We start from the raw sequence: 27,967 nt of genomic DNA, 5'->3' as shown, positions 1-27,967 counted from the left end.
TGCATGCACAATGTGTGCCATGTGGGAACTCCAGGATGCTTCGTGTGTCCTGGACAAACAGATGTGTAGGAAGTGCCTCCAGCTCTCGAGCTTGAGTTCAGAGTTTCTGAGCTTGAGGAGAGGCTGGTGTCACCGCATACTGGAGGCTGAAGAGTTCATGGATCAAATGTTTCAGGAGTTTGTCACCCCAAAGCCATAGAGGGTTCAGAAGGAGAGTGAGTGGTGATCGCTCGGCATGGTAGGCAGAGGGGATGGGCAGTGCAGAAATCCCCTGAGAGTGTGGCACTCACAAACCGGTACTCTGTATTGAATACTGGTCAGGGTGATGACACCTCTGCGGAGGGGAGTCAAAAGCAAATGGATGCACAGGGAGACACAGGGGAGAGTGTCAATGCAATTGTCATTAGGGACACAATGGTGAAAGGAGCAGACAGGTGTTTCTGCAACCAAAGATGCGACTCCCGCATGGTATGTTGCCTCCCTGGTGCCAGGGTTGAAGACATCATGGAACTGGTGCAAAACTTTCTACAGGGTGAAGGGTAACTTCCAGAAGTTGTGGTCCATGTTGTGATCCATGACGAAGGGAAAAAAAGAGCTGAGATCCTACAGGGAGAGTATCAGAAACTAGAGAAAAAGCTAAAGAGTAGGACCTCAATGGTAGTGATTTCTGAATTACACCCAGTGCCTCGTGCAAGTGAGTATCAAAAAGCAGGATCAAGCACATGAATGCACGGCTGGAGAAATGGTGCAGAAAGGAGGGTTTCAGGTTCCTGGTTCATTGGGAACAATTCTGGGGCAGGTGGGACCTGTACTAGGTGGGTGAGTTGCCCCTGAACAGAGCTGGGACCTATGTCGTCGCAGGGAGGTTAACTGGTGCTATGGGGAAGGGTTTAAAGTAATTTTGAGGGGCGAAGGGAATCAGGATGTAGCATTAGAGAGGACAAACAAGTTACATAGAGGGCTGGGAGAGATGGATAACAATGTAATAAGGAGTAGTCTAGAGAAAAGATGAATTAAATGGGGGAGAATTGCAGAGCCGACTCAGTCGGTCTTGGAGTGCATGTGCGTAAATGCACGGAGTGTGATAAATAAGATTGATGAGCTGCAGGCTCAAGTTGCCACATGGGTTATGATGCAGTGGTAATAACGGTGACCTGGCTCAAACAAGGGTAAGAATGGGAGCTGAATATTCCTGACTAGAATGCATTCAGGAAGGTTAGGGAAGGAAAAAAAGGAGGGGGGTGGCAATATTGATTAAAGAGACAGTTATGGCCCTGGAAAGGGATGATGTGCTAGAGGGTCCAAAAACAGAATCTATTTGGTTAGACTTACGGAGCACAATCAACCTGTTACTCTGTTCGGTGTATACTATAGACCACCAAATAGTGGGAAGGAGATAGATGAACAAATCTGCAAGCAGATTTCAGAAAGATGCAAAATGAATAGAGTAGAGATAATAGGGGACTTCAATTATCCTAACATAGACTGGCAAAATAACAGTGTAAAGGGCAAGGAGGGGGAAGGATTCCTGAAATGTGTGCCGGATAACTTTCTGGATCAGTATGTTTCAAGCCCAATGAGGAAGGAAGCAGTGCTGGATCTAGCTCTGGGGAATGAAATAGGGCAAGTGAAGCAAGTTTCAGTAGGAAAGCATCTGGACAACAATGATCATAACGTCATTAGGTTTAGAGTACTTATGCAAAGGGACAAGGAACAATGAAAGGTGAAGATACTCAACTGGAAGAGTGCTGATTTCAGTGAGTTAAAAAGGGACTAAGCCAAGATGGACTGGAAAGAAAGACTGTCAGGTAAAACAGCTAACAAGCAATGGGAAGTCTCCTTCTGTGCTTTATGACTTTATGATTCTCGATGTCCTGGCCAACAGTCCCTTAGATAACATGGATAATGTTTGTCGAACATTGATGTATGCAGATTGAGTGCATTTTCATCTATAAATGTACAGTCACGATACAGCAAAACCCTGTGGGGCTTTGAGACATCTCCTGACGTAAAAGTTGCTACACTACAAGGATTATTCACAAAATTGGTCTAGATCAGTGGTTTGATAACTGTACCCTTCTGTCTGAGAGTTTCAGTTTCAGTTTACTCACTCTCTCACTCATACACTCACCCTCTCACTCATTCAATCAATCAATCAATCAATCACTCACTCACTCACTCACTCACTCACTCTCTCAATCAGTCACTCACTGTCTTACTCATTCTTTCCCTCTCCCTCACTCACAAACACGGACAGACATGCGCAAGTGACACACTCACGCACTCTCAATCACTCACTCAATCACACACTCACTCACAGACGGACACACACTGACTCACAGCCCTTTGAGACGTCTCGATGGTGGGATAAGTTATGCAAATGCAAGGATTTTTATTATTATAAATTCCCCTTTATAATTCTCGCTCTACTGAATGGTACTACAGTTTAAATGGGAAGACAATAATCTGTACAGAAAATGAAAAGGACCTGAGGGTCCGGATTAACAATGAATTGAAGCTATCGCAACAGTCCTTGGTAGCAGTGAGTAAGGCAAACCAGATGTGGGTTGTATTAAAAGGGCAATATTGACCCGAAACAGTGGGGTAATTCTGCCACTTTATAAATCAACCGCACTTGGAATACTGTGTGCTGTTCTGGTCACCACAATAAAAAAAAATATTGCAGCGATTGAGGGGATACAGAGGAGGGCAACCAAAATGATAGATGGTTAATAAACTGCTAAATGGTAAACTGGGCATGTTCACACTGGAGAAGGTTGAGGGGCGATATGATTTAAAATTCTGAAGGGACTAGATAATGTATACCATTCAAAGAAATGAGGAAGACCTAAAGATAGGTATCTATCTGGCCCCTTCATACTATTTCCCTTTGTTCAATTCCCCATATCTTATTTCTCCTTCACACCTTTCGTTGTGGTAAAGGTCTAACTTAATTGATGCTGAGTTGTGCTACTCACCAGGAAACTCACAAGGGAATTCCTATCAAATTGCTTGTTGGGTTTCTATCCTGAAACAAAGAACTCCTTTCTATCAAATGATCCATATGTCAAGCAATACATTCAACTGTTTTGTCCCTTGTTTCTGTATCAGGTTTCAAATTGCACTGAATACTGCCATTAAATTGCTGTCTCCAGATGTTGAAGTCACGTTTCTTCTCTCTGACGATGGTGGTAGTAAAGGTGCAGCGTTGCTTACAGCTGCGGCCACCCGACTGGCTGCCCAACGTCTTGAGATCAACAAGATCCTCTATCGATTCAAACTAAGCCAAGAGCAGCTCATTGATATGAAGCAAAGGATGAGGAAGGAGATGGAAATGGGTCTGAAGGCAGAGACCCATGATATGAGCTCGATTGCTATGTTGCCATCATTCGTACGTTCTTTACCTGATGGCTCAGGTGAGCTCCTTTCAGATATTTTCTTTGCTGAAGTCTGCAAATACTTTACAGTTATGGAAGGAAACATTAAATAGGATGAAAAAGTACAATATCTTTGGGTGCACCAAGACAGTAGAACAAGAGGACAAAGGTTTTGGGTTGTAAAGGACAATTTCAGGCAAACAGTAGATTGTTCTATGCCTGAGCACAGACTCAGTTGTATGAAATTATCCAGAAATACATTCATCTCTTTTTTGTACCTTGTTTCTGTGTTTTATCTCTTGTTTCTTTACCCAGAAATTAATTAATGATTGGAACAGGTTGCTAAGACAGAGTTTGAGGCCAGGACACTGAAAATCCTTTGAAAAGCAGCTAATGCTGTGATGGGAAAACAGTAGAATGGGTGAGCTGGAGGGATGGTATTGGATGGGCCAAAGGGATTAATCTTGTAACAGCATCAATCTGCACGTTTGCACACTTCACCTCATGGAGCCAGTGTGGAATCTCAGTGACATGTTTGATTCTCAACTGCCCTATGAACCCCCACATCCATTCTCTGACCCATTCAGCCTTCCATGACCTCCGCAACATGGCTTTACCTGCCTCCCCCATTAGCTCTAACCTTGGGCCACCGAGATACTTATCCATGCTTTCATCATTAACCTTATCAAATGCCTTCTGAGAGTCCTTATAGACAACAGCCATAGACACTCTCTTATCTACCATGGTTGCGACCTCCACAAAAATTCAATTAGATATGTCAGACCTAACTTACCCATCACAAATCCTGCGGCGCCCTGTAGCTTAGTGGTTAGAGCACTTACCTTGCATGTGAAAGGACCTGCGTTCTATTCCCGGGCATGGCGAAACACTGGGCAGATTTCCTTACTCCACTCACCTCTTGTTTACTTGTTTACATGGCAGAACCTAGGTACTGCTTACCCAGCATTAAGTAGGAACCCGGTTGTTCCTCCTCTCCTACAATCCTCCCCGCCTCCATTCCCTCCTGGACCCACCCACAACTTCCCTTTGTTCCAGCCTTGGAATCCTCTGCTGGGCTCATCACGGCTCACATCGTTGGCTGTTCGACCGCAGCCACCCTGACTGTCTCATCCTCCATTTTCACCGTAAGCCCCATCGGTCACAGCCCCTGGGAGTGAACCTCTCCTCTTTCATTCACGTTCCCACCCTTACTGCCAAACTTTCTCCCCTCGCTCCCGCTGCCGCATCCTGCAAACTCCTCTGCTGTTTGTCCACTCCGCATCGCCTTTTCAAAATGTCCGCTCCCTATCTAGTAAACCCTCACCATCAACAAACTCATTGTAGACAAAATAATCGACATCCTTGCTCTCACTGAAACCTGGATCACTCCAGGCGACAACTTCCCCCTTACTGAGGTTACGCCACCTGGCTATACTTTCCATTGTGCCCCGCGACCAAACTGCCGTAGCAGTGGTGTGGCCCTCATCTCCAAGTCTTCACTGGGTTTATCCTCTTCCTCCTCTGGATCCTTCTCATTCAAGCACCTTACTCTCTACCATCCCTCCAATCTTCTTAAAAATCCTCCTCATCTTTCGTCCCCCCAAACCCTCCTCCACTTTCCTGTCTGACACCTTCACCTGCCAGTCTTTCCTCTGTGTCTGTCCTGAATGCTTCATGATCTTGGGTGACTTTAACCTCCACTTCACCTCTTCTTGCTCCACATCTGCTGACTTCTCCTCCCTCCTCTCCTCTCACACCCTCTCCCTCCACATCAACTCCACCACTCACATCCATGGCCAACCACGAGACCTGGTGATCACCCGGGACCTTATTGCCTCTGATCACTGATATCACTGACAAAGACATTTCAGATTACTATTCCATCTCCCTTAACTCCTCCATCCCCCTCCCTGCTGCCCACCCCACATGTATTTACTATCGCTCCTGGAGAAAAATCCCACTCAATGCCTTCTCCGCTACCCTGGAGGCATCTGAACTCTTACTCCTCTGACCGTCCTCCTGCAATGCCCCACCTTGCTCACCCTTCTAAACAACTCCCTCTTGGCCATCCTCAATGCGTCTGCCCCCATTATCTTCCGCACTACCTCCTACTTGCACAAATTGTTCTGGTACACCAGCCACCTCTGCTCCCTCAAATCTCCAATGCGCTCTGCCGAATGCACCTGGCGTAAATCCAAATTAACCCTAGCCCCTCGTCCCCACCTCCTACTCCCCTTCCAGCCCCCCACCATCCCTCCCTCCACGTTTTTGACCCTGTCTTCCCCCCTTCGCTCACCTCCATCATTTTCCATATGAAACCCAATACTTGTTCCCTTGACCACATCTCTACCCCTCTCCTCACCTCCCTGCTCCACCTCCTTGCCTCCCTACTAACAAACCTCATTAACCTCTCCCTGTCCACTGGCACCGAACCCATCTCCCTAAAGACAGCAGTCATCATCTTACCCTCAAAAAATCTTCTCTGCTCTCCAACGACTGCCTCATTTGAAACCTTCCTTTTCTATCAAAGGTCATGGAACAAGTTGTCACTTCCCAGCTTTGCTCTTTCCTCTCCCAGCATTCCCTCCATGAACCCCTCCAATCTGGGTTTCATGCTGCTCACAGCACAGAAATAGCCCTGGTCCATGTCACAAATGATGTTCTGTCCACCTGTGACCAAGGCTGTCTCTGTCTCTTCGTCCTTCTCGACGTCTCAGCCACTTTCGATACTATAGACCACTCTATTCTTCTCCACCGCCTTTCCTCTTACCTCTAGCTCAATGGTTCTGTTCTTGCCTGGTTCCAATCCTACCTTTCCACCCCTGCACTGTCACGTGTGGCGTTCCTCAGGGCTCTGTCCTTGGACCTCTCCTCTTCAACTATAGGCATGGGGTCATTTTCTACATTTACGTGCATGACACCCAACCCTATCTCGCCGCCTCCATCCTCGACTCCAGGAAAGTTGATGTCCTGGCTAATTGTCTGTCTGACATGAAGTCCTGGATGAGAGGCAACTTCCTCCAGCTCAGTGTTGGCAAGACAAAGGTCCTCCTGCTTGGCTCCTGGCCGTGCCTCCTCATCTCAGCCGTTGACACTATCACCATTCATGACTGCATTTTTCACCTCACTAAACCAATCTGAAACCTTGGTGTCCTTTTCGACCATCAGCTATCCTTCAAACCACAAATTTATGCTGTGACCCGTTCCGCCTTTCCACACCTTCACAACATTTCTGCCTCCGCCACTTCCGAGACCCTGATCCACGCTTTCATTATGCTCCTGCTTGACTATGCCAACTGCCTGCTCACTGGACTTCCCACCTCTTCCCTCTACAAGCTGCAGATTATTCAGAACTGTGCAGGAGTTCTGCCACACCAGGCTCTAGGAACCTATCATCCTCATTCTTGCCGGCTTCACTGATTCCCCATTCCTCAGAAAATCGAGTACAAAACCATCGTTCTTACCTTCAAGTCCCTCCACGGTCTTGTTCCCCCCTACCTCTCCAATCTCATAACCCCATATCAGCCTGTCTGCTCCCTTCGCTTGGCAGACACCAACCTGCTTCAGGTCCCCCGCACTTCCCTCCCCACCATTGGCGGTTGGGAATTCAGCATCTCTGTCCCCACACTCTGGAACTCTGTCCCACAAGCCCTCTACCTCACCCCCTCTCTTGCCTCCTTCAAATCTCGTCTGAAGACCTTCCCCTTCGATCGTGCCTTCGGCCACGCTCCCACCCCACCGCCCCTGCCCTCCTTCCCTTCTGACCCCGAATCCCAACTCGGATCCAAAAGCCCTGATTGTCCAGTGCCCTGAGATGTCTTTCCGAAATGAAGGATGCGATACAAGTGTAATTTATTGTTTGTTTGTTGTTGTTTTTGTTAGTCAATTGGTGGATCAGTTTTCAGGGGCTCATAATCCCTTCAAAAAATAATTATAATAACTATTTGGTCACTCAATCCTTGACTGTTTGTAGGACACTGCTGTACGCAATTGGGAGCACTTCTGCTTCTGAGTCAGAAGGTTGTGGGTTCAAGACCACATTGGGATATTGAACTCAAATAATCTGAATTTATATGAGCTCATCCTTCAGATAAGACAGTAAACCAAGGTCTTGTTTGCCTGTTCATGTGCCCATTAACGATTCCATTGGCACGACACAACGATCCCCAAATAAATTTGGTAATGGCTATGTACAATTGGCCACATTCGCCCACAAATGTACAGTAAATCTTATAAAGCATTTTTGGGACATCCTCCCAACGTGAAAAGTGCTATACCAAATACAATGTTTTCTTTTATTATTATTTCCACACTGATTTGCAGAGCAAGGCAACTTCATGGCGCTGAATCTGGACAATTTTAATGTACGTATTTTACTGATGCATATTCCCAGTAATGATGAGGAAGAAATAGAAGTGGTGACTACGGCCTACAGCATTCCTCAGGAAATGTTTCACGCCACAGGAGTAGAGGTACCAACAGTCTAACTATTCATTTAGGTTCTCACACCACAAAATACATACACAATAACAGCTTACAGTTAGCCAATGCCTTTCGTATAAAATAAATATCTTAAAGTGCGTTGCAGAACAAAATTAATTAGAAATGAAGTACTCCATTAAATACCCAAGTAACACGTGGTGACAAAAGATATTGTACAAACAGCAACGGTTGGGTGGCAACTTAATTTGCAACAAGAAGGAATTAAAGGCAGATTCTTCAAAATACACAGAGGATTATTAGGACTTGGAATGATCTGGTAGTTGAGTCATAATCCATATTAGCTACAAGATCATAGGAGAGGTCCAGATAAGGAAGGCCCTTTAGTCTGTTTGTTCTTATCCTTCCAGAATCCCCACATTACTGCCCTCCCTTCCCAGCAACAAGGTGTTTCTTGAAAGACAACATCGCTTTCTGGTGACCTGTAATAAAATTGGTCATAAAATAATAACAGAAGTTGCTGGATACAGTCAGCAGGTTAGGCAGTATCTATGGAGAGAGGAAAGTGAGTTAATCTCTACACTCCTCAACCTCCCTGGGCTCTTCCTCAGACTCACTGAACCAGTGCACAGCCCAGCCATCCCGTACGACCCCCAGCTGTCGTTCTTCTCCTACATTCGGCCCTTGACCAGGACCGCCTTCTTCCACCATCGCCACATTGCCCACTCATACCTTACCCCAAATGCAGACAAAACCCTCATGCATACGTTTGTCACCTCCCGCCTGGATTACTCCAATGCACTCCTTGCCGGTCTCCCCTGCTCCACCTTTCAAAAAATGCAGCTCACCCAAAACTCTGCCGCCCGCATACTGACCTGGACTAAACTCCGTACCCACATCTCACCAGTTCTGGCCAGTCTCCACTGGCTCCCCATCACCAGACGGATCGACTTCAAGATCCTCACACTCGTGTTCAAATTCATTCACTCCCTGGCATCTTCCTACCTCTCCAACCTCCTCACTCCCCAATCCACCACCCGGCTTGACTGGCACCGGCCTCCTGCTCGTCCCTCGCACCCTCCGCCCCACCATTGGAGGTCGCGCTATCAGCCACTACGCCCCAAAACTCTGGAACACTCTCCCTCAATCCCTCCGCCTTGCTCCCTCTCTCTCCTCTCTTTCAAGTCCTGTCTGAAAACTTTCCTCTTCAACCTTGCTTACGGCCACCTCCCCCCGGCTTGGAGTCAGGCTCTGCCACTGTTAAGCGCTCTCCTGAGTAGAGTGAGCTATATAAGTGCAAGTTGTTGTTATTGTAACATTTCAGGTCGATGACCTTTCGTCAGCTCTGATGCTTTCAGACAGTGCTATAAATGATAAGCTATGTAGTTTTAGCTGGTTAGACTTCACTAGTACCCCAGTGCACTCTCTGGGGTCCCCAAGCTTTCGCGCTTATACTTTCTGGAATTCGGTAAGCAGGAAGTGTCCTTACAGGGAGAAAGTGCTCATTTCATTCCAATAAATATCTCTGCAATTTCATTGTGTAGGTGGGATGCATGCAATTCTCAGTTTAGTTTGGAAACAGTGAATGGTTCAGCATATGTCGAACAACCAGATGACACCCCCCAAAAAATTGCTCCGAAAAAGAGTTTCTATGAACAAAGTGATTTCTGCGCCGTATGTTACAACAAATGCCAGAGAATCTTTAACGTTCTCCTGAACAGGCAGACAAGAGCTCTGTTTAACATCTCATTTGAATTATTGCACCTCCAGCAATAGATTGTAGTGTAACCAATGGATGGGATAGAAGTTACCAAAGGGGAAGAGATCTAAGGGCATTACTTGACTCATCTCGATGTGAGGCAGCAATAAACAAGGCAAACGGGATGCTGAATCAATTCATATCCTCTGGCTGTACAGTGCTCTGCACAAGTCTTACTGAGAATACAGCATCGACTTCTGGTCACCACAACATAAAGAGGTCCTCGAGGCAGTGCAGGGGAGAGTGAGGATGATCCCCAGCATTAGAGGAATGAGCTGTGAGTAACAACTAGACAAGCTGCCAATCTTCAGTCTTGAGCGACGACGACTCAGTGATAGAGGTGTATAATATTTTGAATGGGATTGAAAAAGTAAACCCAAATCATTATTGTCAGATATGCTCAGATAGTAGATCAAGAAGACCCAGGTTTAGAGCTGTAAAGGGCAATTTCAGGACAGTTTTTCTTTATCCAGAGGATGATCAACAACTGGAACATGGAGGGTGATTGAGGCGAGTAAACTGAACTCATTTAAAAGATAGCTTGATATGTGATGGGAAGATGATAGGTTGGGTGTTCTAGAGGGATGAGGTCAGATGTGCCATGGGCTTCATGATGAGTAATATTAAAAAAGATGAGGAGATAAAGTGGCTGCTGTGGAAAAACATACCAGCACAGATGTGATGAGCCGAATGGGCTCTTTCTGTGCTCTTATGCTCTTGGATTCAATGACAGAATATTACTCATAGCTGTTCACACTTCATTCATTTATCTGTAATAACAATCTTCTTTGTACATTGATTTATTATTCCCAGCTCTTTGATCATGTTGTGGATTGCATCGATGACTTTCTGCAAAAGAATAACATTAAGGGATCTCTGCCGGTGGGATTCACGTTCTGTTTCCCCTGTAAACAGACCAAACTGGACGAGGTGAGGCTGGATATGTGTATTATTTACAGATGAAATGATGAATTATATAATGAAAGGATAAGCTGGAGTGAGAGTGATAGCACATGGGTTTGGCGCATTCTGTCATATGTGGAGGTAGAGGCAAGTGTTGCTTTAAGTAAGTTGTAGTTGAGTTACTTACTCCGCTCCACCATCGATGGGTGTGCCTTCAGCCACTACGCCCTGAAGCTTTGGAACTCCCTCCCTCAATCCCTTTACCTTATCCCCTCTTTACCCATTTTCAGGTTGCGCCTGAAAGAACTTCCGCTTTGACCATGCCTGTGGTCACCTTCCTCCTCTCCCTAGCTCGGCGTCGGGCTCCACCATTATTAAGCGCTTTGGGATGTCACTCGGCATGGAGGGCGCTTTATAAATGCAAGTTGTCATTGTTAGAGGCAAGTGTTGTTTTAAGTAAGTTGTAGTTTTGAATCAGAGAAAGCAGCACACAAGTCCATCAGTTTCCACCTGACATCAATAATTTCCTCCTTGTTTAGAAGCCTTTATACTAAATATCCCAGGACCCTTTGGTGTCCTGCTTATGTCTGTTTACAAGAGTACAATCTCTTTGCCTCTTTCTTTTTTTTCTCTCTTTTATAATTTACCATTCCCCCCACTTTTTCAAAATTAACCAGTTATGTTATTCAGTGAATGCGTTTAGATTTGTTTTTGCTCGATGAGCCTGGCTGGTCTTCCTGTCTGGTTCAGTACTGTTCCTCCTCTGGTGTTGGCTGCCATACTTATGGCCTCATAGGTTTCGGCTTGTGGCGTTTGGTGTTTCCTTTATATACCCGTCCATCAGATCCTTCACTATGTATGATCGTATTTGCTTCAGTGCATTCTGGTCCCCTCTTCAAGATTCTCTCAGTTGCTGCAATACCCTTTCTGTACTGCAGCGACCAGAACTGCACACAGTATTCCAAGTTCGGGACACCAATGATTTATAAATTGGCAGGATTGCCCCACTATTTCGGCTCAAGATTGCCCTTTTAATGCAACCCAGCATCTGGTTTGTTTTACTCACTGCCACTGAGCGTTGTTGCAATTTATTACCAATCAGAATTCCCAGGTCCTATTGGTTTCCGTACATATTATTTTCATTCCATTTAAATAATAGTCCCTTCCTAGATCTTTTTCACCCACTACGCCCCGATCCTCTGGAACTCCCTGCTTCAATCCCTCTGCCTTGTTTTCTCTTTGCCCATTTTCACATTACACCTGAAGACTTTCCTCATGAACCAGATAAGATAACTAGCAAAAGAACCAGAGGGGAGACATGGAGAATTTTTTTTACAGAGAGTTCTTAAGATATGGAATTGGATAGATACCCACAGAGGAAGAATGTGGAGGACTATGGGGAAAGAGCAGGGGAATGGGACTAGTTGGTAGCTCTGCCAAGGACCCAGTACAGGCACGGTGGGTCAAATGCCCTCCTTCTGTGCTGTAAAATTCTATGATTCTATGATAACTGTGGTACAGTCAACCCTCCCCTTTTCCCTGGCCTGGCGCCATGCTCATTGATTGGTCTGAGACGCTACACTGAGTGAAAAGCGCTGTATGTATGTAAGTTGTTGTTGTTAAGCATGGTGCTGGGTTTCTGCATGTGTCAGACACCCAACTCACCAAAACAAAGAGTTTGATCAGTATAATTATTGTTCTCTGCTATGTAGGGTTTTCTCATAAAATGGACCAAGGGATTCAAGACGACAGGCTGTGAAGGGAAGAATGTGGTGGCTCTACTGCAAGAGGCCATTGTTCGCAAAAATCATTATTTTCATCAAATTAATGAAATTAAAAAGGAGTTATCCAGGACCATTGAAGTGCGAATTGTTGCTCTCATAAATGACACGGTTGGAACAATGATAGCTTGTGCTTATGAAAACCCAAAGTGTGAAATTGGTGTCATTATTGGTAAACACTTTTTTAAACAGGTCATTAATAGCAGAGTATAAAAATAATAACCTGGCATTTGACATAGCATCATTCAAGTTGGGAGGACGTCTCAAAGCGCTTCACAGGGTACACTATAATCTAGTTGTAGGCAAATGACAGAAGGATTTTAATCTTAATCCCCTCCTTCAGGTCTTTCTTCCTCATTTAAATTGCTTCACATTTTTAAAGATATATTTTATAGCTATTGCTAGAATTGACTTCTGGAAAATTCCCTGTCAAATGACCCACTGGCGACTGTCCTCTTTGGGGCGCAGTAGATAAATGGAGTCTCCTTGGAGATGAACTTGCTCCAATGTGATGTGTTTAGTAATGAAATGTCAGAATTGAGCCAGTCCTCTACAGCAGTCTCGGTATTCCAGTTCCTGAGCCAGATGGGACCCCAGTACTCTAGGGCACTGCCAATGACAGCACAGCCCTGCCTGGCTCATTGACAGGACTTAGAAGGGCAGGCCACTGGACCAGGGATTCTTCCCACTCAGCTCCTGTAAACTCTGGAAGCCAAAGCCCTAATGATTAGTGTAGTCCAAGCTGGACAAGCAGCGGGCAAGCTTGATGGCCAATGCTGTCCTTAAGCCTTGGCTCGTGCCAACCTGCACCTAAAACTCTGGAATTAGGTACAATACAAAATACGAAATATTTGTAACATTTGTTTTGCACCTTTCACTTTGGAAGGACGGTTCCCTCCAGGGAGAAAGTGCACATTCCATTCCAATAAATATCTTGAGAATTTCCTTGTATAGGTGAAATGCATGGTGCTCAGTTTGGTTACTCTTAAACATCTTGATGGGTTTCCACGTGTGTTACATGCCCGAATGACCAAATACAAATGCATAAGAGACCCGATGCGGGATGTGGAATTTGAAGGACAGTTGAAAGTTGAACAAGATACCAAGGATGCGTGCTGGATCCTTGAGGTGTAAAGTGCAGCCATGTAGATTTATGCTGCCAGCGCCTAAGGTGAGAAATTGCTGGTGGCAGCCAAGCAGGAGGGCCTCTGTCTTATCGACATTCAACTGGAGAAAGTTAGCTCTCATCCAGGACTTGATATCTGACAGACAGTCCATCAGGTCAGCAGTGGTCCTGGAATCAAGGGTGGAAGCAGAGTAATACAGTTTGGTCATCCACATACATGCGGAAGATAACTGCATGTCTGTGGATACCAACGCTGAGTGGGAGCATGTAGATATATAAAGAGGAGAGGACTGAGGATAGAGCCCTGAGGAACGCCACACGTGACATTGCAGGAGGAAAGAGGAGAAGCTGTTGGAGGAGACAAAATGGAGACAATAGGATAGGTAAGTAAAACTAGGAAAGGACAGATAGGGTTGCTTCTGGCTTACCAAATGCATACCAAAGTTTTGCGCATAGTTTGGCAAAAGCTTGGTCTTGGAGACCCCAGATTGTGCTTTGGGTTCCTCGTTGGACCAGATATAGGAAGCTTGCTAGACAATGTTCCCAAAGGCAAGCTGTGGGGCTTTAGTCAGTTAGACTCCATAACATCTGGATTCTATCCTAAAACCTATAGCTTGTCATTAAGAGTGTTATACGGCAAGCTTCTTGTGTCTTAGCCAATGAGGACCATCCTACCTATCAGTGCCTGGTTTGAAGGGTTAACAGGAGCTGAATGGGAAGAATCCCTGTTCCCAATGACAGGTGTGCCCTCTAAGTCCTGCTGATGAGCCAGGCTGGCTCGTCTATCATCAGCAGTTCCCTGAAGTACTGTGGACCTGCCTGGCCACTTTGGCATGACCTCCCTATGCATTTATATAGAGCATGAAAGGCATTATATAAATGCAATTTGTTGTTGTTGGCTGAGGTACCGGAATAGGCTGAGGTCCTCTACAACAGAAGAGGATGGGCATATTTCCAATGTTGTTTTGTCAAGCACATCACCTCAGAGCCAGCTCAACCCCATGTGGACTATGCTTATCTTCTAACACTGGCAAATATCTTTTCTACTGCCAGCTAGGACCGCCCTACCCATTCTTGTTTTGATTTACAAGGTTAACAGGAGCCGAGTTGGAAGAGTCGCAGCCTCAGGAGTAACACAGCTTCAATCTCACACAAAAACTGATTCTAGAGTTTGCCTTCACATTTCAAGGCTCTGTTGTGAGTTTCAAAAGGGAAGTAGAGGCTTGAAGGGTATTGGGTTAGAGTAGAGCAGTGTGACTGAATGAACAGCTAGTTCTGGGAGCCACTGCACACTTGATGGACCAAATGGCCTTTTTCTGCTATGTAAATTTCTATGATTCTTCTTACTGTATGACAATCTCACACTGTGTCTGCAGGAACTGGCACTAACGCATGTTACATGGAGGAGATGAGGAACATTGAGATAGTGCCTGGTAACGAAGGACGAATGTGCATCAATATGGAGTGGGGAGCATTTGGGGACAACGGTTGTCTGGAAGACATGAACACATCGATTGACAAACAATTGGATAGTTATTCTCAGAACCCAGGACAACAAACGTAAGACATTCTGCCCAAATCTCCTCCCCGATTAAACTCAATCTGTAAGGTGCTTGTTATAATGAGAGAAGACAGGCTTTGTCTTAATTGGGCAACTTCACACACTACTGGATTCTCTGCTCCTGTCACTTCGTAAGGTTCCTTCCTAAAGGAAATCATGCAAGTGATCATTTGATTCTGTTCAGGAAGAGAAAAGGACATTCCTGAAGATATATTGGAGAGAGCTGCAGCTTATAGATCAAGAGCTTGCTGACGTGATTCCCACTCTATGCTGCCTCTGCTGGTTTCAGCTGGGGCTCCATGGGAGAGCTTAAACTGACCACTGCTTTCCAGACTGAAGGAGAGTCAAGAGTTTCTGCTCTTTCTGCTGGTTCAAGAGCTCCGGGACTTACTTCAACGCTATCCTTGGTCTCCTCCTTTACAATATCTGTATGCTCCCTCTCAGTGACTTCATCCGCAGACAGTGGTTCAATTTCCACATGTATGCAGATGACACCCAACTCTATCTCTCTGCCTCCACTCTTGACTCCAGGACCACTGCTGTCCTGACAGAATGTCTATCAGACATTAAGTCCTGGACGAGAGCTAACTTTCGGCAGCTGAACATCCAACAAGACTGAGGCCCTCCTGATTGGCTCCTGTCAGTATTGCCACACCTCAGGCACTGACAGCAGCAACATCCATGGATGCACACTCCACCCTACTGAGCCAACTATCCTTTCTACTGTACATCGATGCCGTGTCTTGCTCTGCCTTTCCCCACCTCCGCAACATCGTCCGGCTCCACCAATGTCTCACACTGCAGGTTGTCGAGATCCTCATACACACATTCATAACATTCAAGCTCAACTGCGCAAACTCCCTGCTTGTCAGCCTCCCTGACTCCTCCCTCCATAGACTGCAGATCATCCAGAACTCTGCAGCCCGTGTCCTCTTCCGCACCAAGCTCTGCAACCCTATCACCCGCATCCTTGCCTGACTCCACTGGCTTCCCATCACAGAGAAGATACAATTCAAGGTCCTGGTCCTCACCTTCAAAGCCCTCTATGGCCTTACTCCCCCTACCTTTGTTGCCCCCTCCACTACCTCCTCGTCTCAAGATCCTCCTTGCACTAAAGACTCTTTAATCGTGCCTTCAGTCCCCCTCCTTCCACCCCTACTCTCTAGCCTCCCCAATCCCAACACCCAGCTCAGGTACAAAACACTGATTGTCCAGGGGCTTGGATGTCCTACTGACTTGAAAGGCGCTAAACAAGTGTGATTTTGTTGTTGTTGTTTGTGGGACATTGCTGTGTGCAAATTGGCTGCTGTATTTGCCTACAACAAATTGCATTTATATAGCTTCCTTCACTTGGAGTCACATCTTGAAGCTTCTTAAATGAATCAAATGGTGATTAAAAGACATAAAACAGTGTGAAAGGAGCTATATGAAATGCATGGATGATCACTATAGTGGCAATAATTCCAGGTCTGGCTCAAGACCAGCAGCTCAAAGCTTCCTTGACATCCCTCCCCCTCTAGACAGGGATCTTTGGCAACCCTGAATCAGGACCTGGCTGGTGTTTAACCATATCTCACACTCTGGACGTGATACTGTAGTTCTAACCCTGTGTTGTGGGTCATTGGTCTCTGGATCAGGAAACTGCACTAAACTAAAAGTAGCTTGTTTGTAAGGCTACTGTATCTGACTGCTCTGTCCTCTCCACAGGTATGAAAAGATGATCAGTGGTATGTACCTGGGTGAAATTATCCGAAGTATTCTCATCGCATTGACTGAAAAAGGAATCCTCTTCCATGGCAAGGTCTCTGAAAGGCTGAATACAGAAGACATGCTCACCTTAGATGTCCTTTCAAAGATTGAAAGGTGACTAAATCATTGACTGCATGTTTCACAAAAATTACTCTGAAAATATTCAAACCATTGAGCCATTCTGGTGCCAGTTCAGCCACTGGAGATAACTATGAAACAAACTTAACCGGGGTCCCGTCTGCCTGTTCAGGTGGATGTTAAAGATCCCATGTCACTGTTCAAAACGAGAGAAGGGAGTTTCTCTCTCCCAGTATCCTGGCCAGTCATCTCCCAAATAAAATTAGTCATTCACCTCATGACCGTTGTGGGACAATGCTGTGCACAAAATGGCTGCTGCATTTGCCTAGAAAAGACACATTCACTATAATTTACAGTATATCCCTTGAAGTGATTTGAGACATCCTCTCGACATGAAAGGTTACAGATTGGCGGGAGACCTTTGGAGGACAGCCTGTGACATGCCTACCTACTTGGTGTTTCGAGGTTCAATGCCATGTACCAGGCGTACTCAGCACCAGCTGCTTAGTTCTCATGCGAGTGGCCTTGGCCGATAGTCAGTCCCACTGTGAAACTAAATGTGCCTCCAGGGAGATAAGTGATAGGTCAGTGACAAAGGACATCCTTGCCTTACCCCCATTCCAAAGGGATGGGCTCAGTGACTCCACTGTCTTCGAATTACATGAATCTTGGAGATGGAGAACACATTCAGGATAAAATCCCGGATTCGGCCATGTACTTCCATGGTTTCCAGTTTCATCACGATGGCCTCATGAGGCACTAGGTTGAATGCCATGTGAAATTTGATGAACGCAAGCTAACTGGGTTTCCCCTTAGTCTTATGGCATTCTGCAATCTCATACAGAGTCACAACCTGTCCCACACATTCCTCAAGAGAACATTAGCCAGCCTACTCCTTCCTGATCAAACCACAAGCCTCCAATGCATGCGATCCATGTATAGTGACAACCTCTTTTAGAGCCATTGAAGCCAGTGAGATCCCTCACTGTAGTTATTGGTTTCACTCGGTTTCACCCTTTTTGTGGATAGAAACTACTATTGTATTCTGGAACACTGATAGAGTGCGTGTCTCAAAGAGAATCCTGTTGATCAGAAGTTCCAAGGCAAGATGGGGGGATCCTGAGCTGCCAAGTTTATCATGTTGTGCCTTTTACTAGAGAGTTCCTGGACTGCAGTCAGTAAGTGAGGATGTATTTCAGTGGTCCATCTGCCTGATGTCTGCTCTTCTCTGTCTATCAGTGATAACCTCGGGCTTTTGCAAGTCCGTTCGATCCTTCAAAACCTGGGATTGGAAAGCACGTGTGACGACAGCATCATTGTGAAGGAGGTGTGTAAGACCATCATTAACAGAGCGGGCCATCTCTGCGGAGTTGGGATTGCTGCTATAACAGAGAAAATAAGAGAAAACCGAGGACTAGAGGATCTAACAATTACTGCTGGAGTGACTGGTAACGTATACAGCTTAAGCGCACGGTAAGTATTACAATGGTAAAGTTGGACACAGTTTGAATACAATTTTAATTCCTCTTGTACTGATTCATATCTGGGCTTTGGAACGATGAAAACAGGAGGCTATTCAGCCCATCGAGACTGTTCCATCAATTTATTAGATCTGGTAATTCTTTTAATCTTAAAGATCGTTCTTTCTTTAGCACTGAATACCTCTACTACCAACTCTCTGTCCATCCTTGCTTTTCAACATCCGTTTACATAATGAATTATCTAAAGATAGATGGGATAAAAATAATGCCAGTGACCAAACAAAGGAGGCTGTTCTATAATGTGTCCAGGACTGGTTTGTAGATCAGAGTGTCTCCAGTACAGCTATGCAGGAGGCAGTGCTTGATCTATTTCTAGGAAATCAGGTAGAGAACATTTAACGAACCGCGACTTTCATACAAGATTTGAAGTACAAACAGAATAAGAAGATAATGTAAAGATAACGTACTAGACTGGAAACAGTACACATTTCAAGCAGACAGACAGAACAATATAAATCAAGATAGAGAAAAAGGCCATTCTGCCAGTCTTGTATTAGAGTGTCTGCCTAACTATGAGCTTAAAGACAGCCTGGCTCAGTTGGTAGAACTCTTAGTGCTGAGCCAGTAAATTATGAGTTTAAGCCCCAAATTGAGATTTGCACTCCAGTGCAGTGCATTATTGGAGATGCTGTGCTTCAAATGAGATATACACACTTTACGGTATATCCTGTGAAGCACTTTAGACAATGTGATAATGCATTCTATCAAATGTTTGTTAATTCTATTGTTAAATCCAAACATGAAACCAAATTCACAACTTTCCAATTCAGATATGAGAGAGAGCTACTAATTGAACCAAGCTGATACTTGATTCCACCTGTATAGCTTTTGAGAGCAGACCTGGCTCCTCAGCAGCAAGAGAACAACACTGTGTAAAATGGGTTAGCGTCTATAATAATAATAATAATAATAATCCTTGCATTTGATATAGCGCTTTTCACGTTGACATTGACAGGGTTAGAAACTAGCAAGGGAGAGAGGTGCAGGTGAAGCTTAGGTGACTGTAGACACAATTGAAGAAAAGGAATAAAGAGAGGATGAGGAGCAAGGATTGAGGCAAGGAGTTGCAGAGGTTAGGATGAGAGGGGCTGAAAGCTTGGCCACTGATGATAGTGTGGAGGGAGATATCGGGATACAAGGCAAGCTGAGGGGAAGGCAAAGGAGTGGGGTATGAGCAGGCCAGAGGGATCAGGAGGTGCTGAGGCATGAAGGGATTTGCAATATTAGGGAGAGGATCATTGAATCAATCCTTTCAGAGATGGGAACACGGAGATGGCCTGGTGGGGCTCAGGGTGATGGTGTGTTGAGTTACGTGAGGATGCTGACGGTGGTGATTTGGATAAGCTGGACCTCATGGATGGTGGAACCGAGTAGACTGGCGAGGAGAGTGTTTGAAAAACGAGGCGGTAGATGATGATGCCATGCACAAGTTGGGTGGAAGATAGTGTCAGAGACAGGTGATGTGGCTGAGGTGGAGGAAAACAGTCTGGTCAGGGACTGGGTGTGGGGTATGAAGGAAAGCTGAGGATCAAATGGGACCCCGCGGCTCCTAAGTGATTACGGGAGTTGGAGAGAGACTGGGGAGGTTGAAGGAGGTCAGAGCTGGAGGTTGATGGGAGTCAAAGAGGATGGTTTCCGTCTTGCTAACATTGAGCAATAAAGTCAGGTCAGATTTAGTGTAGAGCAGTGAGGGGTTCCCCATGGGAGGCCGCAAGTGGGAGTAACCAGAAAAGTGAAGCTTAACTTTGACTCTTAAATGTGACTCAGATCTGGAGGTCGATGCTCACTGTTGTGCTGCCATTTATCTCATTCTGCTTCTCATCAGTTTTGCCAAGGTCGTGGATGATACAGTGAAGATGATGGCCCCAAAGTGTGCGGTTAGCCTCCAGTTTTCAGACGATGGATCAGGCAAGGGTGCGGCTTTTATTGCAGCAGTGGTGTCACGTGAACAAGTGTTGACATAGAGGAAACCTGTCATGGAAAACCAAACTGTGAAATATTTGCTGTCAGCCTCAGGGAATTCCCAGAAATGCTCTGCGGATCATTGCAGCAAGAAGTATCATCTACCTCACATTGTTCCTTCCTGTGGACCAGGCAGCAAAAGTGTCCAGACCTAAATGTACACTCACTGTGTGTTACATTCCTGGGATTATGCTGTCAGATTTGGGCTCTTGTGACATCTGCTCATTGAAAATGTTCTCACTCAATGAGAATACAGTTCATGGAATTTGTGCTTGCTGAGTGTACACTCATTAGACAATGTTCCTGAAGCTCCCAGGTTCAGTCAGACCATTTGTTCCCTGGATATGCGCTCCCGAAACTGAATCACAAGATTGCCCTGATATGTGGCAACACATGGCCCTTAAATACAGACATTGTATGTATTTAAGGGCTCTGGAGATGCATAACTGGAGATATGTTTTCCATATATATGTTCTCTGGAGATGCATAACTGGAGATATGTTTTCCATATATATGTTCTCTACACATGTGCTCCCAAACTTGTATTCCCCATTCATGTGGTCCCTGAACACGTGCTCCCAGACTTGAGCTCTGTGTTGATGTGCTCCTCAGACATGAGCTCCCAGAAAATCCAAATCTTGGATACTTGTTTCAGCAACATGTTTCTGGGATATGCATACTCTGCACATTCCCTGGATGCTTCATGAACAAATGCTCCGTAGGCATATACCAGCACTACTACAACCTTGTATCACTCCTCTCTGTCTCCATATTCACTTTATATTTCTCGTCTTGAGTCTCTTCGCTTCTTCCTACTTCGAGCAGCATTACACATACACAGAGTAACGGTACCAGAAACATACCTTTAGTGAAAGTGTGTCTGAGTGTGCTCACAATATTTAGAAACCTGTTCAAAAATCAGAAGCTGTTTTACCAAAGTTTGTTTGTTGTTAGTGTGGTTCTGGGATTGGTTGTAAGTTTCAATTTGCTGTTGTATTTGTGAATTCATTTTGGAAAATAAAAGTACTTCAATTCCACAAAAATGACTACAACGTTAATGTTTTACTTGGATTTCTCAATTTACTTTAATGGAATGCAGTGGAAACAGAATATATTTGTTTTGGACCCAAGCAGGGTGGGATCGGGAAGGGTAGAGAGCAGGGAGGGATTGTGGGATGGAGTTCCAAAGGGTTGGGGCACAGAGGCTGAAGACCTTACTGGCGATGGTTGGGCAGGCTGGACCGGTTCGGGGATGTGGAGCAGACTGGAGCCTGGTGAGTGGAGGAAACGGATAGCTTGATACGGCATTAGCGGGTCACAAAGGTAGGAAGGAGCAAGGCCGGGGAGCATTTCGAAGGTGAAGAGGAGGATTTTGAACTCTATCCTGTGGGGGATGGGGAGAGAGTGGAGCCGGGCAAGAGTGAAGGTGATAGGGTCACAAGGCCTGGTGTGAGAGAGGACACGAGCTGCAGAGTTTTAGATGATCTGCAACTTGTGGAGGGAAGAGTTGGGAAGGCTGACAAACAGTGAGTTGGTGTAGTGGAGCTAGATGTAATAAATAATTGGATGAAGGTTTTGGTGGCCTGAGGGTAGAGGCATTGTTGGAGCCAGGCGATGTTGCTGAGGTGGAGGAAGGCAGAACGGGTCATGGCATGGATGTGAGTAGAAAAGACAATTGATGGTCAAACAAGAAGCTAAGGTTCCAGACTGGCTCAATGAGGTGGAGTGTGCATCCATGGATGATGAAGCTCACACTGCCTGAGGTGTGGAGGCGCTGATGGAAGCTGATCAGGAGGGCCATACAATTCAATTCTCCTGTTATCAGCCCTCATGAATTATCTGAAGCCACTAATGTTTACATTGATGGTTCCTCATTTCACTTTAATGGTTCTCCCCATATAGGATTTGCCATATGTCTCCCAGATACTACTGTATCGCAAAAAGTTACTACTCATTCATCCCAATATTCCGAATTAGTTGCATTATTTTTAGCCATTCAGTTAACTTTGCATTCACATGTTAATATTTGGTCCGATAGCAAGTATATGGTTAATACTGTTTTAATGTTACCACTTTATTTTCAGAATAAGTTCTGTACTACGGAAGGGTACCAATTTGTTTATTCCAACCTTATTCATCATTTATGGTGCCCTTTAAAACATAAACTCCACCTTGTTTTATTGGTAAAGTTAAAACACATTCAAAAGGTACTCCACATTCCACGTTTAATTCTTTTGCTGATCAAAAGGCCAAAGAGATGGCCATGCATTCCCTTTTATGGACTCCTCCAATTCCTATTCCCATAATGGTTGTCTCTCCACCTATTCCTATTTGCATTAGTTCATTTCAAAATTGGTCTCAATACAAGATTGTCTCTGAACGGTATATTAATCACTGTCCATTAGTCTGACCTTCATCTTGGGCACACATGACATTTTTATCATTCCATGAAGTTTCTCTGTTAATGTTCCAATGATCAGATCCATTATTTCCGGTATTTGTGTTAATCCAGAACTCGCCAATGAATTTTTTTCTCTTTTTCATTCCCACCTAGTTGGTGGTCATTATTTCATCCCTACCACAATTAATAAGATATTAAAACTTTGATGGCCTTCCCTTCACACAGATATTACTCAGTTATATCAATCATGATTACCTTGTTTGCAAACTAACCCCTCTTTGCATACTAATTGGGCTTATTTACAATCTGCCCTTCCTCCAGAAGGTCCTTGGACCAATATTCAGATTGACTTAATTGGACCCCTCCCTGCAAGTAGTCCAGGTTACATATATGTACTAGTTATCATTGATTGCTTCCAAAAAGGATGGAAGCTTCCCCTGCAGGAATTGTACTGCCATCACGGCCGCTTGTATTCTACTTTGCAACGTAACGTCAAGGTGGGGACTTCCTATCCGATGGACAGTGATCGACGATCTCATTTTACTGCAACATCTTCACAGAATTATGGAAAATAATGAGAATAACACAAAAATGGCATGTATCTCATCACCCACAATCTTCTGAAATAGTGGAAAGAAGTAATCGAACATTAAAAATAATGTTAAAAAAAATTTTGTTCAGAAAATCCTACAAAATGGTCAACCATGTTCCCAATGTGTCTAATGGCAATCAGATCAGTGCCACGCAACACAACTAAAATCTCTCCATACCAGGCTATGACGGGGAGATTGATGAAAACACTGGACATTTGTTGTGCCTGCCTCATTAACTACATTTATTCTTCATGGAACTGTGGGGAAAGTATGGTTAGCAAAAATGGTGGAGGCTATACAAGAAACAAATAAATTTTGGGCTAAAGAAATTGGAAAATCTAAAAATCAAATAAATATTTTGACAAAAAGGTGCAACCATACGAATATCAAATTGATGACTCAGTAATTGGATTATACAAACAAGAAGTACGTCTTTGTACCAAAGTGGAAAGGACAATTCTCGGTCGTGGACAAAGCTAGTGCTGTGATGTACTTGATTCATACCCAGGATAAACAGTAAAGAAAAACATTACAAGGTGGCATCATAAACCAACTCAAAAGTGTACCTCATGCTGGAAACATAACCGCTAAGTAATCAGATGTTATGCTTGATATTACAGGACAACAAGAAAGGATCATGGAGCTGCTAATATTCTTTCTGTTGGGTCTTTCAATGATGTCTGGATGGAGAAGGAATGGAGTTTTCTATCAAATGGACTATCATAGGACAACAACAACAAGATTACATTTGTATAGTGCTTTTCATGTCGGGAAGACGTCCCAAGGCGCTGGACAGTGCACAGCATTTCTGACCCGAGCTGGAGGAACCTGGAGGAACAGTAGCTGCCAACAATGATCGAGTGCTTGAAGTACAGAACTTTGTGTGTTTCCTTTCTTAGTCCCTTCTCCATCTCCCTCAGCAACCGCCTGGAGATATCCCGGAGCTTCTCTTTGGAAATATTGAAGCTGTTGAGGCAGTCCTGTGTCTAAAGGTGAAGTGTCCAGAGTCAGTAACAAATGTATGTTTTTTTTTGGTTTGGCCGGTTGATAACAACAACAACAAAATTACATTTGTATAGTGCCTTTCATGTCAGGAGGACGTCCCAAGGTGCTGGACGAACAGAGTTTCAGTCCCGAGTTGGGGGTCGGGATCAGGGAGAGTGGAGAACAGGGGTGGGGGGAAGCAGGGAGTTCGAAAGCAAGGTTGAAGAGGAGGGTCTTGAGATGGGTCTTGAAGGAGGCAAGTGAGGGGAAGAGGTGGAGGGACTGCGGGATGGATTTCCAGAAGGTGAGGGCAGAGTGGCAGAAGGCCCACCTGCCAATAGTGGGGCGAGTGAAGCGGCGGATGTGAAGCAGGCCGTAGCCCTGTGATTGGCGGGAGCAAGCAGGATGGTAGGGGAAAAAACACATGCAAAATACCACCACGGTGCTTAAAATTAGCCAAAGAAGACTGAGCACTTCGTGCATTCCACCCTGCACATGGAAATTCCTGTGTATTGGGAAAGAATGCATACTGTCTCCCTGAAGTGACACATCCTGTGTCACCTAATTCCGGAGATATTAGGTACAAACTGGCAAGAACTAATGGTTGGGAATCCCAGAGTGTGCTTTGGGTAATGCTGGACTTCAACCACATAAAACTAGGCATTGTTATCGCTGTGTGGCAAGCTTTTCCACTGCTTGTCCCACTAGTTCACCCTACCCATTATGGCTTTGGTTTTCAGGGTTAACAGGAGCTGAGTGTGAAGAATTCCTGCCACAAGTCTGCTTATGAGCCAGGCTGGATCAGCAATGCCCTGGTGTACTGCAGACCCACCTGGTTCAGAAACGAGATAAACAAAACTAGCCCAAAAAATTGATTCATTCCTGACATTTTGTTGCCAAGCATGTTATCTTAGAGCCAGTTCAGCTTCAAGAGTACCCTCCGAGGATTGTCACTACTTTGTGATTTGACATCTGACAAGCATAGCGTTGAGCCCACAATATGTTGATAGCAGGTAACAAGAACTATCCTGTTGAGCAGCACAGCTCAGAACATTTGTGAGAGCATTTTCCCCCATCTCCTGCCCACAGCTTCAAAACACTCTCTGCCCCCACCTTTTGGAACTCCATCCCACAGTCCCTTTGACTTTGTCTCCTTCAAGGCACATCTTGAGACCCTCTTCTTCGACTGCACCTTGGCCCTCCACCCCTCCTGATCCCAACTCCCTGCTTGGGTCCAAAATCCCTGATTATCCAACGCCTTGGGACGTCCTCCCGACGTGAAAGGGGCTATACAAACGTAATTTGTTTTTGTTGTTGAAGGCAGAGCCTGCTTCACAGTGAGCATGTTTACTTGCCAAGACATCTCGAATGAGGACATGGATTAAATGAGGAAACACCCAATAAGTTAATTCACTTTACATTAAATCATGTGAAGCACTTTGAGACATCCTAATAAATGCAATGATTATTTTTATAACTTTTTCGAATATATTGTGTCTCCACTGCATTTCATTGAGTAAATTGAGAAATCAAAGTAAAACATTAACATTGTAGCTATTTTGGGTGGTAATTGAACTACTTTTATTTTCCAATATTAATTCACAAACACAACAGCAAATTGAAACTTACAACCAATCCCAGAACCACAACTAACAGCAAACAAAAAGTTTCGTCAAACAACTTCTGATCTTTAAACAGGTTTCTAAATATTGTGAGCACACTCAGACACACTTTCACAATGGGTGTGTTTCTGGCACAGCTACTCTGTGTGTGTGTATGTGTGTGTGTTTTTGGAATGTTGTTTGGAGCAGGAGGAAGGGAAGAGAGACAAGACTAGAAACATTAAGCAAATGTGGAGACAGAGAGGAGTGATGCAAAGCTGGAGTTGCCTACGGAGCATTTGTTCATGAAGCATCCAGGGAATGTGTAGAGTATGCTCATCCCAGAAGAATGTTGTTGGAACAAATATCCAAGATTTGGATTTTCTGGGAGCTCATGTCTGAGGAGCACATCAACACAGAGCTCAAGTCTGGGAGCACATGTTCAGGGAGCACATGAAAGGGGAGTACATGTTTGGGAGCACATGTGTAGAGAACATATATATGGAAAACGTATCTCCAGTGGCTTTATACATCTCTGGAGCAGAAATCTAGGGAGCATGTTTCACAAAACAACATGTAGAAAATGTATGTATTTATGGGCCACGCGTGTTGCCACATATCAGGGCAATCTTGTGATTCAGTTTCGGGAGCGCATATCCAGGGAACAAATGGTCTGACTGAACCTGGGAGCTTCAGGAACATTGTCTAATGAGTGTACACTCAGCAAGCACAAATTCCATATACTGTATTCTCATTGAGTGAGAACATGTTCAATGAGCAGATGTCACAAGAGCCCAAATCTGACAGCATAATTCCAGGAATGTAACACACAATGAGTGTACATTTAGGTCTGGACACTTTTGCTGCCTGGTCCACAGGAAGGAACAATATGAGGTAGATGATACCTCTTCTTTCAATGATCCTCAGAGAGTTTCTAGGCATTCCCTAAGACTGACAGCCAATATTCCTAGTTTGTTTTTTCATGACAGGTTTTCTCTATGTCAACACTTGTTCACGTGACACCACTGCTGCAATAAAAGCCGCACCCTTGCCTGATCCATCGTCTGAAAACTGGAGGCTAACTTCACAGTTTGGGGCCAACATGTTCACTGTATCATCCACGACCTTGGCAAAACTGATGAGAAACAGAATGAGGTAAATGATAGCACAACAGTGAGCATCGACCTCCAGATCTGAGTCACATTTAAGAGTCAAAGTCAAACTTCACATTTCTGGTTACTCTCATTTGCGGCCTCCCATGGGGAACCCCTCACTGCTCTACACTGACCCTGACCTGACTTTATTGCTCAATGTGGACAAGACAGAAACCATTCTTTGACTCCCATCAACCACCAGCTCTGACCTCCTTCAACCTTCCCAGCCTCTCTCCAACTCCCCTTAATACTGATGAAACTCAGCGTCCAGTTTGATCCTCAGCTTTCCTTCATACCGCGCACCCAGTCCCTGACCAGACTGTTTTCCTCCACCTCTGCAATATTACCTGTCTCACACATACAAATCCCTGCATGCCCCAGCACCTCCTGACCTCTCTGACCTGTTCGTACCCCACTCCTTTGCCTGTTCCCTCGCTCAGCCAACACAGACTTGCTTTGTATCCCCTGATCCCTCCCTCCTCACTGTCATCAGTGACCAAGCTTTCAGCACATCTGCCCCCTGACCTGTGGAAATCCGTGCCTCAATCCTTGCTCCTCGTCCTCTTTTAATCTTAAATTCCTTCTCTTCAACTGTGCCTAGAGTCACCTGTACTTCACCTGCACCCGTCTCGCCTGCTAGTTGTCTAACCCCGCCAATGTATAGATGCTAACCCGTTTTACACAGCACTGTTCCCTTGGTGCTAAGGAGCCAGGCCTGCTCCCGAAAGGTATACAGTTGCAATCAAGTGTCAACTTGGCTCAATTAGCTTTCTCTCATATCTGAATTGGAAAGCTGCGAATTCAGGTTTCATGTTGGGACTTAACACTAGAATTAACAAACATTTGATACATTGTCAAAATGTCTAAAGCTCTTCACAGGATATGCAGTAAAGTGAAGTTACTGTGTATTTTGATTCTGAACAAGCAAACAGGACCTCAGTTTAATGTCTCATCTGA

The 27,967-nt window shown here is 44.9% G+C and overlaps 2 protein-coding genes across 3 annotated transcripts in view; one reads left to right on the top strand and one right to left on the bottom strand.

Annotated features, from left to right (window-relative positions):
* LOC103190172 (hexokinase-2-like) overlaps positions 1–20,662 on the top strand; it is a 33,603-nt gene extending 12,941 nt beyond the window's left edge. The window contains exons 11-18 of the mRNA XM_042341660.1: positions 3,112–3,416; positions 7,701–7,849; positions 10,390–10,506; positions 12,192–12,432; positions 14,763–14,946; positions 16,655–16,810; positions 18,014–18,247; positions 20,141–20,662. Of these exons, the coding sequence (XP_042197594.1) occupies positions 3,112–3,416; positions 7,701–7,849; positions 10,390–10,506; positions 12,192–12,432; positions 14,763–14,946; positions 16,655–16,810; positions 18,014–18,247; positions 20,141–20,279 (1,525 nt within the window). The 3' untranslated portion in view covers positions 20,280–20,662. The remainder of the gene's footprint in view (positions 1–3,111; positions 3,417–7,700; positions 7,850–10,389; positions 10,507–12,191; positions 12,433–14,762; positions 14,947–16,654; positions 16,811–18,013; positions 18,248–20,140) is intronic.
* Positions 20,663–25,821: 5,159 nt separating this feature from the next.
* LOC103190178 (hexokinase-2-like) overlaps positions 25,822–27,967 on the bottom strand; it is a 28,499-nt gene continuing 26,353 nt past the window's right edge. For both annotated transcript variants that reach the window (XM_042341656.1, XM_042341657.1), the window contains exon 18: positions 25,822–26,991. In XM_042341656.1, coding sequence (XP_042197590.1) covers positions 26,853–26,991 — 139 coding nt within the window. In that variant the 3' untranslated portion in view covers positions 25,822–26,852. The remainder of the gene's footprint in view (positions 26,992–27,967) is intronic.

Source organism: Callorhinchus milii, unplaced genomic scaffold, assembly GCF_018977255.1.
Source record: "Callorhinchus milii isolate IMCB2004 unplaced genomic scaffold, IMCB_Cmil_1.0 Scaffold17, whole genome shotgun sequence".
NCBI lineage: Eukaryota > Metazoa > Chordata > Chondrichthyes > Chimaeriformes > Callorhinchidae > Callorhinchus > Callorhinchus milii.
Note: the sequence above shows the minus strand (reverse complement) of the source record. Positions and strands in the feature narration are given on the sequence as shown.